Source organism: Gracilinanus agilis, chromosome 4, assembly GCF_016433145.1.
Source record: "Gracilinanus agilis isolate LMUSP501 chromosome 4, AgileGrace, whole genome shotgun sequence".
Classification (NCBI taxonomy): domain Eukaryota; kingdom Metazoa; phylum Chordata; class Mammalia; order Didelphimorphia; family Didelphidae; genus Gracilinanus; species Gracilinanus agilis.
This window is the reverse complement of record NC_058133.1, coordinates 248652448-248672206: the sequence shown is the minus strand read 5'-3', so window position 1 is coordinate 248672206 and position 19759 is coordinate 248652448. Positions and strand designations below refer to the sequence as shown.

At 38.0% G+C, this 19759-nt stretch overlaps 1 protein-coding gene across 1 annotated transcript in view; it reads right to left on the bottom strand.

Moving 5' to 3' along the window:
* Positions 1–12925: 12925 nt before the first annotated feature.
* The window catches only part of LOC123246301 (zinc finger protein 397-like), a 73464-nt gene continuing 66630 nt past the window's right edge, over positions 12926–19759 (bottom strand). The window contains exons 4-5 of the mRNA XM_044675218.1: positions 14306–14662; positions 12926–14221 (exon numbers count right to left, since the gene is read on the bottom strand). Coding sequence (XP_044531153.1) covers positions 13006–14221; positions 14306–14662 — 1573 coding nt within the window. The 3' untranslated portion in view covers positions 12926–13005. The remainder of the gene's footprint in view (positions 14222–14305; positions 14663–19759) is intronic.

Here is a 19759-nt window from a genome sequence, read left to right as displayed (position 1 = left end):
GAGTCAGGCGTAGAGACGGGAGGTCCTAGGTTCAAATCTGGCCTCAGACACTTCCCAGTTGTGTGACCCTGGGCAAGTTATTTGACCCCCATTGCCCACCCTTACCACTCTTCCACCTAGTAGCCATTACACATAAGTTAAGGGTTAAAAACAAACAAACAAACAAAAACCAATGCATTAATGCCCCAATTTTGCCACATCCTCTCCAACATTTATCACTTTCCTTTACTGTCATATTGGCCAATATGACTGGTGTGAAGTGGAACCTCAGAGTTGTTTTAATTTGCATTTCTCTAAAGAATAATTTAGAATATTTTTTCAATTTGTTATTGATAGCTTTGATTTCTTCATCTGAAAACTGCTTGTTCATATCCTTTGACAATTTGTTTTCTTATAAATTTGATTTAGTTTTTTCAACATATTTGAGAAATGAGACCTTTATCAGAGAAATTTGTCATGAAATTTTTTCCCCAGTTTGTTTTCTCTTCTAATCTTGGTTGTATTGGTTTTGTTTGTACAAAATCTTTTTGATTTAATATAGTCAAAAGTATTCATTTTATATCTTATAAAATTCTCTATCTTTTGTTCATAAATTCTTCCCTTCTCCACTGATCTAATAGGTAAACTATTCTGTTTCCCTAATTTACTTCTGGTATCACCCATTATATCTAAATCTTATACACCCATTTTGATCTTGTCTTGGTATAGGGTATAAGATATTGGCACACACCTAGTTTCTGCCATAGTGTTTTCCAGTATTCCCAGAAGTTTTTGCTAAATAGTGAATTCTTATCCCAAAAGCTTGGATTTGGGGGTTTTATCAAACAGTATATTACTAAGGTCTTTTACTCCTAATCTATTCCACTGATCTACTATTCTATTTCTTAGTCAATATCAGACTGTTTTGATGATTACTACTTTATAGTACAGTTTAAGATCTTCACATTTTTGTTCATTTAGTTCCCTTGATATTCTTGATCTTTAGTTATTCCAGATAAATTTTTTTTCTAGTTCTATAAAATAATTTTTGGTAGTTTAATTGGTATGGCACTGAATAAGTAAATTAATTTAAATAGATCCCTTCCCCCTCCCCCACCCCAAGATGATATGGAATTCAGCCCTGGGAGATAAAAGCAATGTCAGAGAAGGATGCTGCTTTTCTGACCTGGTGAGACTCTGCTGCTATCAGGAACCAGAATAAATCTTTCTGTGTAAGGAAGATAGAGAGAGCCACAACCACTTCTTAGTCTGAGTATTCAAGGTGAATACAAAACCTGAGGTCCTTCAGGGAAAACTGACCCCACACATCCATCCAATGCCATGGTACTTTCTAGGTCTGTGGCCTCTGTGTCTCAGTTTTCTTGTCTGTCAAATGGGGATGATCATATTTATACTGTTTATCATTCTAGGCTACTGCGAGGCTCAAATTAGATCATGGACATGAAATACTTTCTAACTATAAGGCATAATATTAATGACAGTTATTATTGGTGTTAAATGTTTCTCTAAGCTGAATCCCCATTCTGCCCAATGAGGTAAATTATTGCTCCAGTGAGACCATGACAGGCTAACAAAGGCTGACAACCTGGCAGAGGATAATAACCTATGAGGCCCAAGATAAGAGATCTACCCAGAGAGAATCCAGGGTCTAGCTCAATGGAGTCTTAGGAAATACACCAGTAAGATTAATTACCCACCAATTTACCTTTTTGAAATCTGAATAGAGTAGATGCCCCTCTGGGGACCCAAAGTTCAAAGGCAGTTGGTGGGGCTAACCCCAAGAGAGTTTTCCAACAAAAACAATAGGTTGTATGACCAACAACAACAAAAAAATCAGAGCAGACTAGAGCAAGACACATGCATATTAAGAAAAAACTGTAAGAGAGAAGGTTCATTTGGCAAGTGAAGTGACATAACACTCCTGCTAAAGAAAACATAATTTAAAAGAAAAAGCATTCCAACAATGACTTTCACATACTATATCTGGGAAAAATTCACTATGTTGGACCTGTTTCAGCTTCCAATCACACAAGGATTCAATATATTAACTCATAATTACTTATAATTAGTCAGAAGGGTCATAGAAAACCTTTATAAGAACATAAAACAGCTTTATAATACTAAAAATGAGCTATTTTGTACTTCATCTCAGCTTGGTATTGTCTGATCAGCTCTGATGGTAAAAAGCCATCCTGTTTCTCCTCTGGCATCAGCTGAATTCTCCAATGCCAACTCTTTCCTTGGTTCTCAGTCATTGACATGCCAGTGGATACTAATGTTATCAACATGCTAGGGGATCACGTTACTCCTGCAATCACAGACTTCCAGACCTTTGGAAACTCATATGATCACCTGGACACTTCCATTTTGAATTATTTGCCTAAGATAAGGGGTGGCTCTATTAGCAGGCAGGTTTGATGCTTCCCTGTGATACTGGAAGAAATAAACCCTAATTGGCAAAGAAACTTCTGGGAGAGAGGAGGAAAGAGAGATGGGGAGAGAAAAGACAAAAGCACAAGTGTTGAATAGTTAGGAGGAAGCCCATGGAACTGCAGGAATATAGGGGAAAGCCAGCATATGCTCCTTGATTCTCAGAACTGGTACTCCTAGAGCTTGTACCACATGGCCCAAAAGAAGATGTATGGGAAGTGCCAGCCTGTGGAAAGCCAATAAGAGAAACAGTCTCAAATAGATAAAAATCTGAAACTCCTCTTTTGACTCCTTTTCTGATCCATACCTTTCCTTATTGAAAAGCTTTAAACTCCTAGCAACCCAACAGTTAAGAGGTTAACATTCTCTCCTTTGGTCAGAAATACAATTGTTTTTGTTTCAAAAGTAGTTTAGACACTCAAGGTCATAAATTCCTCCAGGAAGGGCATTTCAGCCTGGAGAAAATATTCCCTGTCACAGCTTTCAGATAAGAATCCAGCCGGAGTTCGACCCTAGCTTTCTTCTATTTGGAAGCTATTCATCTTTGTGTTTTGATATGACCTAATTTGTGTTTCTGTGCAAATGTGAAGTTTTGGGGGGGGGGGTTCTTTCATGTGAAGTGAGTCTTGAAGTATATATAATAAACTCCATGCTGCAAGAGACACAGCAGCAGCAACAGCACAATGAGCTGTCAGAAAGACTTGTCCCCTTCTTTCTTATCAATTAAACCTTCATTATCATCATTATCAAATTATCTGGAGGTGATAAAAAGATCTCAAAACCAGCCCCCAGGCTTTCCTCCTCTTACCTGACATCTCTTGCTCTGTGAATAACTCCTAACTTTTAAAATGGTCCCACAACTCTCAGAAATGAAGGAATTCAGGAACCACTTAAAGGATATTAGTCCATATGCCTCATCCATACTGATGCTATGAAGAGACTGGGAAGATCAGAATATGCATGAACTTAATTAAATAGCTTCTGCGGATCAGCAGACCCCCATGTCCTCGAGTTCAAGAACTAGCTATAAGGCAGAGAGTTCCAGTATTAAATCTGAGTAGTGAATAGTACTCATAACAGAGGATAATCAAAAGACAGCTTTCACCTGACTAGTGGAATTCTACTGATATGAGAATATAATTCAGAGGACTGAAATGGTTCCTACCACTTTTTTAGTGGTTCATGGAGAAATGGCTAAAAAAAAATGAAGAAAAATTACTTTTTCTTACCTAATGCCCTTCCTAAGGCTCTACTGGGTCACTCTTCCTACAGTAGACAAATCCATAAGGTGTGGAAAATTAATACTGAATTGTAATAATTTGTATATGAAACCTTTTTAAACCTTGAGTTTTGAAGGTCAGCCAGCTTCCAAGTAATTTACTTCCAGGCCTTAGAGCATCTCACTGGATTGGATTTTGTTATGGGAAGGGTAACAAAAAGTCGGGGAGCTCTGGCCACCACACTGGCCCAGCCTACATGGAGGAGAAGAAAAGGCTTATTGATATCCTGAAGACTGGTCTCTTCCTATAAAGGGAAGAGTTGCAGGTCTCTAAGTTCACCCCCTCAGTAGCTTATATACCAATCAGAGATATCTTGGGATGTCCAGAGAAAGGACTGAGTGATGAGATCAAAAGGAGTATGTAAGTCAAGCACCAGAGGAATTTGGTTTCTTTTGCCCTGCCTATTCAAATTGCAGAGGGCATCTACTGGCCATTTTAGATTTTCTAGATTAATATGTTAACTTAAAATTAAGAAATACCACTGCTCAATGGCATGGGATGCTGTACTCCCAAATTATAGAAGTGCTTTAGGGCAAACTGTAAGCTGGAAAATTTTTTTGCTTCCTTGCATTCTTGTTAATAGTATATGACTACAAAACAGTTAACTTCAAAGATATTTATTTTAAAAGGCTGTCTAAACTCTTTAGCTGGAATAAAACTGTCAAGGAAAAGCAGATGTTCTATAAATGTTCAATTTGCATCATAGAGAAAATAGATACATTTGCCATTAATCATATGGGAGAAAAAGATGACTAAGTATTAAATAAGCTGGCCTACCTGTCTAAAGCTGTCACCTGACAAATACTAGGTTTACTGAGCTTCCATGAAATACATGGTTCATATAGCATATTATATAAACACCAAACCTAAAGAATGTGGAAGCCCTCCTTATCTGGTCAAGGCTGAGAACTGCTCTAGGCCACTATAGAGAGACGAAAGGTTTTCACTTAAGAGGCAAGAATATCAGAGGATAAAAACTGTAAGCAGGATATTATGGGAATTTAAATTCATACAAAGAGAAGGAATGACAACATGAGTCCCTGGGTTTGGATAGAGGCAGTTGAGGTTTATTAGGGAGGTTGCTAGAACTTCAAACACAATGATCTTCCAGAAACAGTAGAGAACAGGTATCAGAATGGTCCTACAAGAATCTACCTTCCAAATGTTATACCATGCTTTCATCATTCCTCTTTGCTTGATGGGATGCTTGAGTACCCACTCTTCTTATTCTTCACACATGAGGGAGCTTAGTGAAATATCTAAGTGCCAGGGGATTTGTAGGAAGGAGTCAAGTTTTTGCTCAGACAAATTTGATTGGCTTTTCATTTCTTATGTCCCAGATAGAAAGGTGCCAAGGATTGGTAATCAAAGTCCAGTTTGATTACATCCTGGGATTGGAAGTTTCCAACATGAAGGAGTCCAAATATAAAGGTGTTGCAGAATTTTATAGGTAGGAGGGAATAGGCAGGAGTAGCAAATTTGTCTAGAACAGAAGCAGCCTACTTGAGAAGATCATATATACTCCCCAAAAAGAGGATTTATGGACTGCCATAAGAGTTGAAGGTGTTTTAGGGGTTTGGTGAATACTTCAAAGATGCCAAGTCTACCCTTACTTATAATGTTGAGACCCAGAAGCACTGAGGTAAAGTGACACTCTAGACAGGATTCCAGGGATCTTTAGGAATTACTAGGATAATAAATGTCATCAGTCTTTAAGGCCTTGAATTGCATCAAATATATAAATTATTGGCTTTTGCAGAACCTAGCCAGCCCTCTGGGTTGAACAGAGATGGCTTAGAGGCAGTTTTGTGTCTTCCCTACAGGGACCAGTTTGTCCCAGCCACAAATAGAAGATAAAATTCAATTCAATGAACATTACAAAACACTTATTTACATCAAGGCACTATTTAAGTACTGGAAATTCAAATAAAAACCAGATAAATGGATGGAGGAAAGGACAACATTGACAGAGAGGGCTAAATACTGCATAATTTAAGAGACCAAATGCAAAATAGTAGGAGTATCCAGAAAAGTTTCCTGGTCATGGTGATGCCTTAGTTAAGCCTTGGAGAATTTGAAGAGGGAATCCATTTCAGGAAGCCTCAACAGGCTGTGCAAAAAGCATGGGGAGAGGAGAGAGAATAGTGAGTTCAGCTAAGAGCAAGTAGGCTCCTTAAGACTGGAAATAGAGGGGGCAGCTGGGTAGCTCAGTGGATTGAGAGTCAGGCCTAGAGATGGGAGGTCCTAAGTTCAAATCTGACTTCAGACACTTCCCAGCTGTGTGACCCTGGGCAAGTCACTTGACCCGCACTGCCCACCCTTACCACTCTTCCACCTAGGAGCCAATACACAGAAGTTAAGGGTTTAAAAAAAAAAAGACTGGAAATAGTGTGTGAAGGGAAATAAAGTAGGCTAGAGTCAGACACTCAATAAACATATGCCAAGCATTGAGATACAAATAAGAAAAAGAGCAGCTGTGAAGCACTTTAAAACACCATATGAGTTCATATTTTATTCTAGAGGCAATAAAGGATTCACATGATATCCTTAAACAGCAGAATGTCATGGTCAGCCTTATACTTTAAGATGGCTTTGTCAGTGATGTGGATCAGAGAGGGGAGAGACCAGGTGCAGGTAGAAAACAAGAAGTAATTAAGGGCCTGAAGTTGGATAACATCTGTCAACTGGGTTTTTGTGAGCCTCGAGTTTGCCTTTGTCCCTTGGGAATTTGCCTTTAAAGGAATTCCCAAACTGATCTCCTCTTGTCTTAGACTGAACAAGGGATCACCAAGCATCCATTAAGTGTCCTGAATAGGAGTGATAAAAATGATAAAATTCTCAATTATCCTTTTTGTCTTAGAAGTTTCCCCCATTGTATCAGAGATCCATTCCCAAGACCAACACATGGCAGGAACTATCCTTTTGTATCCATTGTAAGTTAGGCCACTCTCTGACACCCCAGCCGGCAGCTACAGCCTCTTTCCCAAGCCTACAGGTAACTGGTCAGTATATGTTCTTTGTACTATATTCCCCCCAAAGTATGTAAGTCCCCAAGTTCTATTATTCTTTGGAGAATTCTCTTTGGCAGTGATTCTCTCAGAGATAATGTCCCCAAAGCCCCAGAGTTTTGATTCTGTGTAGTGCTTGGCTCTGTGTGGTGGCTAATTATTAAGGACTTGTCTCTTTTCCTAATTAAAGATTTGTCTTTTGACTACTTTAGTGGTTCTGTGTTTTTCCAAGTTGATACAACTAAGGGTTAAGAGAAAGGGATAAATCTAAGAGATGTGGATATTGAATTAATTGACTGGGCAAATAACTGGTTATGGAGCAAGTTGAGGGTGAAAGCTGAGAATGACTTCGATGTTAGGAACCTGAATGACTGAAAAGATGGTGGTGCCCTAGAAAGAAATTGAGAAATTAAAAGTAAGAGTGGATTTAAGGGGAAAAAATGTATTCCGTTTAGGATACACTGAATTTGAGATGTCTGTGGGACATCTAAGTGAAGATACAGGAGTTCAGGAGAGACAGAGTGCTGGGCCTGGAGTCAGGAACTCATCTGAGTTCCAATCTAGCCTTAGATACTTACTATGTGACCTGAGGCAAGCCATTCAACTGTTTGCCTCAATTTCTCTCATCTGTAAAATAAGTTGGAGAAGGAAATAGCAAACCACTCCAGTATCTTTGCCAAAGAAAATCCCAACACAAAGAGTTGGACACAACTAAAAAACAACTAAACAACAAAATTGGGCTCATATATGCGCGTGTGTTTATATATGTTTGTGTTTTAAGTATCAATTGATTTGTATTTGCCTTCCTGATAAAATGTATCTATAATCTTACAATATTTATTTTGTGGTTGTTCACAAACATGGAGAGAGGCAAAAAATTTGAGAGTTCATGCACTAGTTCCAAGCTGAGATAAAACAGCTCTCATAGTATAAAAAAAGTGTCCTGTTTGTTATTTATTTAATGCCATGTTTTTCATATTTTTGTGCTTTTGGTTGGTGATTTCCCTGCTTAAAATGTCCCCAAGTGTAGTGCTGGAACAATTCCTAAGTCCAAGAAGGTTGTACCTTACAGAGAAAATATGTGCATTAGATAAATTTCATTCATGAATGAATTATAGTGCTATTGGCTTTGAGTTCAATGCTAATGAACCAACAATATGGTACATCCAGAAAAAAAAAGAGGAAATTCACCAATCTAGACCTGTATACAGGCCACTCCAGAAAGTGTTAAAGCAAGCATTATGACCGAAGGCTTATAGGAACCTAATCTATTTTCTCTAGAAACAACTTTTCAGTATTCACTAATTCAGTGTTCACAGTGACTTTATAAAACACATCTATCACAAATGACAAGAATCAACTATATAGATCATAATGGAGATTATACTGAAGTCATGGAAGATTATGATATCACTGAGACATCTTCATCCTAAGAGAGACAGAGAAAAAGAGAAGGCTTAGTGCAAATGGATGAAGAGGGTGTCATGAAAACCAAGGGAGGAGTGGTCAATAATGTCTAATGTATTTAGTGGTTAAGAGATCATTAGTAACCTTGGTTTGGAAAGCAGATATTGCAAAACGTTAAGAAATGATGGATGTGAAGGAGATAATGAAAGTAAATGACCTTAACTGGGCCATGAAAGGATTTTTTTTTAAACCTTTACCTTCCATCTGGGAGTCAATACTGTGTATTGGCTCCAAGGCAGAAGAATGGTAAGGGTAGCCAATGGAGGTCAAGTGACTTGCCCAGGGTCACACAGCTGGGAAGTGTCTGAGGCCAGATTTGAACCTAGGACCTCCCGTCTCTAGGCCTGGCTCTCAATCCACTGAGCTACCCAGATGCCCCCAGGAACCATGATTTTAAAGACAAAGCGGACCTCATATATTTGTAGGCAAGAGAGAATGAACCAGTAGAATTCTACATTGGGTGGAATTTGCAAAGAAGTGTATTTTAAGCTGTGTCAGGAAAAATTTCCTAACAATCAGCAGTCCAGAAGTGGAAGGGGCCACTACAAGAGGTGGTAGGTTCCTTGGAGGTCTTCAAGCAGAGACTGGATTAGTATTTGTCAGTTATGCTGCAGTGGAATTCTTTTCATTGAACTAGACAGACTTCTTTCAAACCTCAAATTCTATATTTCCATGAAAAAGTAAAAATGAGAGCTACTTAGGATGGGGCTGTGGGAAGATGATGATGAAAGGCACAAGCTCCCAGAGGAGATGGGAGGACATGGAAGTTAAGTACAAGTAGAAGAATTGGCTTCATACCACATACCTCAAGCCATCAACAGCAAAAGGAAAAAAGAGGACATTCTATGGTTGAACTAATTATCTGCAGGGTCAGCACTGCAAAGGAGATGAATGAGTCCGGAGAAAAAGTGATAGACTGAGAAAGCTGGGAGGTATATCAGTTGGAGTCCAGCTGCAGTGAGGATGAAGTATAGATTTAGTAGTAGAAGAGGTTAAGTGCTTAGAAGGCTGAAATCTAAAGGCAATTTCATACTTCTAGATTGCAGAGATAGAAAACTTATGGGAATGAATGGTGAGATCAAGGGTATGGTTATCCCTCTAGATAGCTGAGATGGAATAAAATTGTAGGTGATGGGAATTCAGGTTGATGAATTTGGCAGGCTGAGTGTTTTTAAGAATGTCTACTTGTCAAAGTTTCACAAATCTGAGGGTGAAGTTTAGGGAAGAGTAGAATACTGAAACAGTATGGAACTCCTTAAGAAAGGAATTACGGTTACAACCAAGATTTGGAAAGGATGATTAATACAAATGGGAGTTTGCTTCACAAAATAAATAGCTACTGAGAGATGTATAAAAGATGATGCCTCTAGTATTGTAGCTGTGAGTGATTCACTATCTTCTAGGGGCCGTCAGAATTTTATGAGTACTGAAGGAAGTTACAAAGAGATACATTTAAGCTTGATTTCTAGAAAAATTTCCAAAGATAGAAGGGAAAGCAGAGGAGTCTTAAAAAAAAGATGAACATTCCAGAGGGTTCAATTTAAGAAGACCAAGGAGGATAAGTGAGGAGACCAGTGTATTCACAGTAATACATAAATGTCAAAAGAGTTCTAAGAATTCTGATAAGAAAATGATCAGTATGGGTTAAGAAAATTTTATGGTAGAGAATAGGTAAGATTTAAACTAGGATTGCATAAAGTTAATGAAGGTAAAAAGCAAGTACATGGAAACAAGAAAAACACAAGGTATATCCAGATCTGATAAAGTAGACCAACATGCCTTGGAAAAAGGATAGCAGTGCAATAGAAGTTAAGCCTACAGAAGGACAAGGGAGCCAAATTTTCAAAACTACAATGCCTGACTAAAGAGTTAAGACTTTGTCTTCTGGGTAGTGGGATGAAAAAATTGGATTTGGAAGGTACTTCAGAAGTAATACAATTCTACCCCTATCTAAAGCAGAAATCTATACAAAGTTCCCAAGAAGTAGTCACCAACTGTTGTTACTCAAAGACCTCTTGAGATATGAACTCTCTATCTCCTGAGACAACTCATTCCACTTCTGAGCAGTTTTGAGTTTTTCTTTATACTGAACCAAAATTTGGCTCTTTGCCAGATTTGGCTCTAATTTTGCCATGTGAGGTCAAGGAGTACAACTCTAATCTTAATCTTCGTCTACATAATAGTCATTCAAGTATTTGAATATTACCATCTTACACTTAAGGGGGGGAAGCCTAAGGTTTTTTTTTTAATGTTTATAACAATTTGAGATCTTAAGTCATTTCTTACTTTTCTCTGCAGTTAAGTTCTTCTTTGTATGGTTTCCTTTGCAATCCTATGTATTTTATGATTTTATAAATATTATTCCAAGTAGTGTGTCCCTAGGCTTCACCAGACTGCCAAGTGGACCAAGGGGTCCATGACACAAAAGTGATTAAGGATCCCTGTCCTAAGTATTACTTCCAAGATAAATACTCCAGATTCTTAAAATGATCATTATATGGCATGTTTTCTGATCCTCTCACCATCTAGTTCTTACTACTTCTCTATATGAGGTTCAGCTTCCCCAGTACCTTTTATTATACAATCTAATCAACAAAGAGAATAGCAGAATGAGTATCTCCTTCATTCTGGATGTCATACTTTTGTTATGTGGATGTCATACACTTATTATTAAGATTACATTAACATTTTTTGTCTGCAATATCACACTGTTCACTCCTTTTGATTTGGCAGTTTATCAAAGGATGCGCAGCCAGTATTCTCCAAGTTGAGGGTGTTTTTCACAAGTACTAGGTATTTTTTTCAATCTAAGGGAAAGATTTTACATTTGTCCCCACTACATTTCATCCTATTAGATTTATTTGATTCACTGTTCATACCTTTGAATCTCAATTACATTGTCAAATATATTAAAAGCATAGATATGTGCAAATTAACCAAAGACAGTTGGCAAAGGCTGGATGGCTGTAACCTTCACCCAATACATGACCTGGCACTATGGACACTCCAACAACCTATAAAAGTGAGAGTCACTTCCCCTCTGTGGATTCCAGTTTTCTTATCTGTAAAACAAAGGGGCCAGATTAGATGATGACTCATTCTTTTTGGAGCTCTAAGATTCTATGAAAAAGTGAGCAGAAGGTTGGAGCTATTATAGCCCAAGGTACCACTGTGAACACTTCTACACAAGGATTTTCCTGCCCACTGTTTGATGAGTATTTATGTTTCTGGCTTAGAGGTCTGAGAAAAAAATTTTTTTTTTTATAAACAGTGGAACAGAAGCCAATACTGATAAATTTCCCTCCATCTGGTTCTGGCCCATGAAAATTCAAAACTGTGTGAAAAGTACTGGATTCTCCTCACTCTAAACAATTCCAGTTTTGTGTTCTTTCCCCATAGACCTAGAAAAGGGTCATGCTACAATTTGAGATCTTATGTCAGTCCTTACTTTTCTCTCAAGTTTACTTCTTTGTACAGTGAAGACGCCCTCCTGACAAAAGGTGATGAGAGTAACTAACAAATAGAAAATCCCTGTCATCACTGATAGTATCAAATAAAGAAAAACTGGCTTGATGTTCAACCTCTTATTTCCTCTCTTTGAATTCCATCTGCTTCTTTGACAAGTGGTTTCTTCAAAGATACTGAGGGAATATCTCTTATATGTTGGTTTTTTTATTAAGCTATTACTATTTCAAGTACCTTTACTTCCACTATTCTTTACTAATATAATAACTTCTATTAATAAATGTCAGATTATTTGGCATAAATAAAACAATGGAGTAAAATGCTTTCCAGGAAGAGCAGTTTGCTCTAAAGTTTACTTCTAATTAGAGGATACTTTTTCCTTCACTGACAGAACTTAAATTGGTCTAATTCAAGTCAACAAATATTTATCAAGTGCCTACAATGTGCAAAACATTATGACAGGCACTAAGGAAACAAACAGAAAAATAAAGCAATCCTGCCCTTAAGGAACTTACATTGTTCTGAGGGTGATAACATATACAAAGATCAGTAAATACAATTTATATACAAAGTAAATACCAAGCTATTTCAGGAGAGAGAGCACTAAGTGGGGAGAACAGAAAAAGCCTTGTCTTATAAAGAACTTAAGCTGAGCCTTGAAGGAAACTAGAAAATCTAAGAGGTAAGAAAGGAGGAGGAATCACATTCTCATCATAGTAGGGGATGGGGGGGGGAGGGGTCCTGTGAATTGGCATGGAAAGAGATGAAATTATATCTATAGGGAGCAGCCAGTAGCCAGTTTTATTATAACAGAGTTCATGAGGGAAGTAATTTAAAAAAATTGGAAAGATAAATGGGAGTCCGATTGTGTTGAACTTAAAATGTTGAACAAAGAATTTACCATTTTATTCTAGAGGCAATAGGGGAATATTTTTGAATAGAGGAGTAAAATGGTCATATCCGTGTTTTAGGAATATCAACCTGACAGCAATGTTGAGGATAAATTTGAAAGGAGAATCTAGATGCAGGGAGCCCAATTAGAGGCTACTGCAACAGTCTAGACAAGAAGCAGTGAAATGACCTGCAAGAATACAGTTTCCTTTATTTCTGAGTCAACTGGACTGTCCTATGGAGATAAGTGACAATACTCAGTCAATGCCATTTTAAAAATATGAAATATTGTTTGAGAAAGGACTGAAATTTCTTAAAATAACTGTTTTGTATCATGTAAATTCAGTTGTATTGAATCACGTGAGCTCTTATTGAGGGCTTTCTACATATTCATTTTTTTCCAGGTACAAATTAATTGTTCAATACTGAACAAAGTTTGGTATTAAACTTGAAGCTTTCCCATATTAATTACATGAATCTAGTTTCTCCTTAGTATGTATTTTCTGGTGCTTAATAAAGACTGAGCTTCGACTGAAAGATTTCCCGCATTCACTACACTCATAAGGTTTTTCTTTAGTATGAGTTCGCTGATGTTCAATAAGGTGAAAGATTCGATTGAAAGATTTCCCACATTCATTACATTTACAGGGTTTATCTCCAGTGTGTGTTTTCTGATGGTCATGAAAAGTTGACTTGTGCCTGAAGGCTTTCCCACATTCATTGCATTTGAAAGGTTTCTCTTCAGTATGGATTCTCTGATGTTGAACAAGATGTTTTCTCAGACTAAAAGCTTTGCCACATTGATCACATATATAGGACTTCTCTTTGGTATGAATTATCTGGTGTTTAATAAAAAGTGCACTTCGACTAAAAGCTTTCCCACATTCACTACATTCATAGGGTTTCTCTCCAGTATGAATTCTCTGATGTTCAACAAGACGAAAACGTCGACTGTATGATTTCCCACATTCACTACATTTGTAGGGTTTCTCTTTAGAGTGAATTACCTGATGTCCAGTGAGGTATGATTTCTTACAGAAAGCTTTCCCACATTCACTACATTTATAAGGTTTCTCTGTGGTATGGATTCTCTCATGTTCAATTAGGCATGAGCTATTGCTAAATGCTTTCCCACACTGATTACATTCATATGGTTTTTCTCCAGTGTGTATTTTCTGGTGACGTAAAAGGCCTGAATTCCTAGTAAAGGATTTCCCACACTGATTACATTCGTAGTGCTTTTCCCCAGTGTGAGTTCTCATGTGTTCAAGAAGTTGTGAACGGTGACTAAAACTCTTCATACATTTATCACATTCATATGGTTTTTCTCCAGTATGAACCCTTTGATGGTCAATAAGGCGTGATTTGCGCCTGAAAGCCATACCACATTCATTACAGGCAAAGGGTTTCCCTCCACTATGGATTCTTTGATGATGAAAAAGACTTGAGCTATTCTTGAAAGCTTTCCCACACTCAGTACACCTATAGGATTTCTCTGAGTTATGACTTCTCTGATGCTCAGTAAGGTTCCAGGACCGCCTGAAAGCTTTTCCACATTCTTTACATATATATGGTCTCTCTCCAGTATGAATTCTTTTATGTTCAACAAGATATGAATTACATATAAAACCTTTCCCACAGTCATTACATTTATATGGTTTCTCTCCAGTATGAATTTTCAAATGCTGAAAAAAGCTCAAGTTGTTACTCAAAGTTTTCCCACATTCCTCGCATTTACAGAGTTTTCCTCCTTTATGAATATTATGATGTCGAAGGAGACTTGAGCTATTTATGAAAGCTTTCCCACATTCATCACATTTGTAGGGCTTTTCTCCAGTGTGTGCAATCTGATGCTGAAGAAGGCTTGAACTATTACTGAAAGCCTTTTCACATTCATTACATTTGTAGGGTTTCTCAGCGGTATGAATTTTCTGATGTTCAATTAGGCCTGCGTTCTGCCGGAAGGCTCTTCCACATTTGTTACATCTATAAGGTTTCTCTCCAGTATGAATATTTTGGTGTTCGATAAGCGTTGATTTTCGTTTGAAGGTTTTTCCACATTCATTACAGGAAAAGGGTCTCTCTCCAGTATGAATGACTTGATGTCGGATCAGGTCATAACTACGATTAAACCTTTTCCCACATTCATAGCATTCATAGCGACCCAGTCCACTGTGAAGGCTCTGGTGTTGAGTAAGATGGGCCATAGAAATAAAGTTTTCTCCACACTTCTTACAATCATAAGCTTCTTCTTTAGTTTGGAATACTTTAAGTCCAACTAGGGCTGAGTTGTGACTGAAAGAATTCCCATACTCATTAAACATGGGAGGTTGTTCTTCTGTGTGTAATAATTGATAATCACCATCTAAAATTTCCTGCTTCATAGTTGTCTCTTCATTCCTGGTCCTGGTCTCACCACCTGACATAATAAACAGAAAATGCAAATGTCACCTAATTCTTATGCTAAAATAAAGGAAACTGAAGAAGGAACAAGAGTATAGTTCACATGTAAATGTGAATGACCCAAACCAACTCATAATCTGTATGGATAGCCAAAGAAGTCTTTTGAAAATCTTAACCTCGGTCTAGCTTGTATCACAGACCTCTTACTTTGTCCATTAGTGGCCAAAGAACTCACAGCTTTCACCTTTATTTGATAGCCACATATAGGTAAGGCTACTTAAAGTAGCTCTAAACATACCTCTCATCCAAAATTTCTTCAGGAACCCCACAGAACTTCCCATACCACTTTCCCATGCTACCAGCAGCTCTACCAAACACAAAATAATAGATGTAGAGCTGGAGAAGTCCTTGGAAGTCATCTAGTCCCCCCCACCACCCCTCATTTTATAGAAGAACAACCTGAGGTCCAGAGATATTAAATGAATTTCCCGAAGCTTTATAGGGAATAAGTGGCAGAGTCAAGATTAAAGACAGCTATACTCCCCCCTACCTCTTCTCCAGGCTAAGCACCCCAAGTTTCTTCAACTCATCTCCAGTCTTCACCAACCTGGTTGGCTTCTTCTGGCCAGCTTGCCAACATTCTCCCTAAAATATGGTGCCAGAACTGAAGAATACAATAAATATGCCTTGCTGTAGAGATCTCTGCTTTAGGCAGAAGAATATTTTAGCGTTTAAGGATGGTATGCAAAATGGTAACGCTAATATGCTGTGCTCTAACTCAAGAAAAGATAAAGAAACCTAGGCCTCTCAATGGGTAACAAACAAAAGCAAGGAAAAGGGGAAAGTGAATTAGTTGATAGACTTTTCCAGGAATTGGGGACAAGCTTATCCCTGCTGCTCAGACACTCAAGAGAACAAAAGTGGTAGTAAAAGAGAGGGAACCAGATGAGAGATCCTGCTTCCTCATGGGGCCTGAGAAGGTTAGGGAAAATTTAGGCTGAATTAGGGTACAAAGAAAAGTATACTAGAAAGAAAATACAAACATCTTTAGGAATAGTAGGGGGAAAATGCTGAATTCAAGAAGATGAACTCTGATACTAAGCCCTGAGAATCTCTTAAGACTTCCTAAACTGGAAAAAACTTGACTCAGTTGTGATACTTAACTGGCTCTGATTGGCTGGCAGTAACTAGAAAGCCCTTCACTCCCCCCTCCTTCCTTACTCAGTTTCCCTAAAATTTGGCTTAAAGTGCAAGTAATGAACCCTCTGAGATCCTTTCACAGCTCCGAGCTGGAGGAGGAAAGGTGGAGGAGATCATTGACAGAAGAATCAAAAATCATATTTATGGAAAACGAACTACAAATGTGAGAATAAGCATAAAATGCAAAGAAGAATTTCAAAATCAAATGAAAAAAGAAGACATTTTTGGGTGCAAATAAATGAATTAGTGAGACACTATTCTAATAAATAAACTGGCTGAGAGAAAGCCTAACTTCTTAATATGTTCCATTCTCTGTTGAGAATTTTAAAAACCTAAGAGAGATGTGTTATAGGTAATTGGTTTGGAAATCATCCAGGTAAAATGTCAAGATCTTCTGGCAGATGCTAATCTACCAGTTCAGGATTTCTCCTGTATTTGTATTGCCAGTATCTATCTGATCAATATACAATTTATACTGTAAGTAGGACAAGAAAGAAAAAATGTCAGCTGAGCCTGTGACTGTTCACTTGTACTTCAATTCCCACCTCAAAAATATCAATTAGCTACCCTTCAAAAACATACTTAAACTTTCCAAATTTTCCTCTGAGGTCAAATATAGACATATTTAGAGAAGTTAACCAAAAAGTGGGGTAATAATGAGAGTTCCTAAGAGCTATTTCCTGATTCATGATTCAAACTATTTCTTTTTATCTGATAAATCACTAACCCCAGCATTGTGAAGCAAAATAAGTAGAGCAAAACACACATGAGAATTCCAGCAAGAATCATACTTTGATTTCCATAGCAGTTGGTCCAATTGTTATATTGAATCTCTGGGAGCTTGAAGTTCACCTTTGATTGACAAATAAGTCAGTTGGATGGAATGTTCCCAGGGAGACATGTGAGAGGCAGGAGGGGCAGTTGAGAATCAGAGATTCTGGGTCTTTGACCTGTGCTGAGGCTGGAGATCGGTGGATCCTGGTCTTGGAGTGAAAGGGTGCAAACATCTCTCTGCAAACTCTTCCTGTACTTGAGATACCGTTTCAACCTGTATTTAACCACCACCTTGGTGTCTACTGCCCCTAGATATTAGGAGTTTCATCATCTAGATATCTAGGTTTCCCAGGGCCTGGGAGGGATCTAGGAAGTGGACAGGAGAAGAAGAAGAGGGTGGAAAGGGTGGACATAACTCAACTGTAAGGCTGAAGAGCTACAGAAGAAAAAGCTAAAGATTTCCCAGCAGTTTACCTACTCTGGTTTAGTCCTGGCCAGGCTGAACCAGAGGGAAGCTACATTGATTCTTCATCTGCCAGCAGTTGAGATTTCATTAGTAACAATTAAGTAGGGTCTCCTATACTACAGTCCTTTACCTTTATCCTTCCTGTTTAATATATAAAGTTTAAAGTACCTTTCTAAATCAGTTTCAAAGCTTGTTTGGGAAGGGAGAAAACGCAGTCAGAATACAAGTCGTTATCCTAGCTAAAGAGCCCAAATCAATATATCAATTAACCCCAGGTGGGTCCTGAAGGGATATACCTCTTGACCTGAAGGATCCTGCCTGGGCAACTGTTATAAAGGAGAAGGGTCACCTTATTTCTCTCTGTACATCATTTCTACCATCTCAAATAGATACAAGAGACCTCCCATAATTATAACACCATACACACACATCACACACATATCACACACAAAAGTCACAAAAGCATTCTTTATAGTAGCTAAAATCTGGAAACAAAATGGGTATCCATTTACTGGAGAATGGCTTGTGATATATGAAAATGTGATATACTGTGCCATAAGAAATACATTTCCAGGAATGAAGACTCATATAAAATAGTGGGACAAAGGGAAGAAAGCAGAACCAAGAGGCTCTATGATTTCTATAAAATAAATGACAATTCTCCAAAGCAGTCAAACAGATGAATTTTAATAATAATCTCAGTCTCAGAAAACTTAAAACAATTCTCTGCTCCCAGCAAACAGGTTGGGACTATAGCTATGGGATGCAGCACAGTCAGTATGAGGTCTTTAGGTGAGCTAGGTCTGCTTAGATGCTTTACTTTGTTACAAAGAAAGGTTTAATGGAGAGAGGAGACAACTTTAAAGGAAAAACTGTGGTACAAAAACAAAAATAATATGGGTCTCAGAGAAGGTCTAATGTAACATATCTATTGCCTCATGATAGAAAGATAAGGGGCCTATAGGATAGGATAGACTGTTGTATACAATGTAAAAGATCTATCTTTGTATTAGTTTTGTTTAATCATTATTGTTTTAATGAAGGTTTCAATGGCTACAATATAAAGATAACTGGATCAACAAAACCTTCTAAAAGCAACAATAAAAGTTTTTTAATGGTATTTGTGGTTTGGTCATGTCCAACTCTCCATGACCCCACTTGGAGTTTTCTTGAAAAATATACTGAAATAGGGGGCAGCTAGGTGGCTCAGCAGATAGAGAGCAAGGCCTAGAAACAGGAGTTCCTGGGTTCAAACCTGGCCTCATATTCTTTCTAACCATGGGCAAATCAATTAATTCCCATTGCCTAGCTTTACAACTCTTCTGCCTTGTAACTATTATAGTATTTTTTTATTTAAAAAAATGATAGTGGAACAGTTTGCCATTCCTTTTCCAGCTCATTTTATAGATGAGGAAATGGAGACAAACTGGGGTAAATGACTTGCCTCAGAGTCATACAGCTAGGAAATGGCTGAGGCCAGATTTGAACTCAGGCTAGCCTTCCTGACTCCAAGTCTAGTGCTCTATCCACTGGGCCATCTAATTGCCCTTTTTAATGGTGTAGGAAGAGGGTAATGAGAACTTGGACTGGTATGGTAGGAATAAGGGGAGGAGAAAGAATAGATATCAGAGAGAATGAGGTGATAAAGACTGATAATTGATAAAGATTGATAACTGATGGAATGTGGGGAAGATGAGAGAAGGAATTCCAAATTTCAAACACATCCTGGCACACTGACAGTTTTTAGATTTACAGCAGCAAAATATGCAAAATATGTGTAGAATTAAATTCACAGAAAAAAGAAACATTCACAGGGTAACTACTACTGATAGCAGCTGGGGCAAGGTCAATTGACTGTGGTTCTCCCACTGTTAGAGCAGGCAAGGTATTTAGGGCAAACAGAATTAATGCTGCTGGTGAGATTTCAGCAGCAGAGGGAACAAATAGATTCTCTCTACTGAAGAGAAAGCAATTAACTGTCTCAAGACCTAGTATTTAAGTCCTAAGGAATTGCCTAGGTCAGTGATGAGCAAACATTTTAAAGAAGGGGCCAAAGGAAAGGAAATGCTCATCTGTCAGTCTGTTTCTAAGGCAACTCTTTCAAAGTTTCATTGTATTGTATCCTACTCATTGTATTTGTCAGATTAGGAATAATGTCCTGCAGCTGGATAGAACATTTCAGGGGGTTACATCTGGCCCACTGGCCATAGTTTGCCCACACCAGCCTAGGCACATAGAATAATGCATACAACTAGTAAATTTCAGAGTACAGTTTAAATTAGGTTCTCTCTGACTCCAAGTCCAGAATTATATCTACAATGCCACATGTTTTAGACAGAAATGCAGCCACATCTGAGGACGACCTGAATATACTA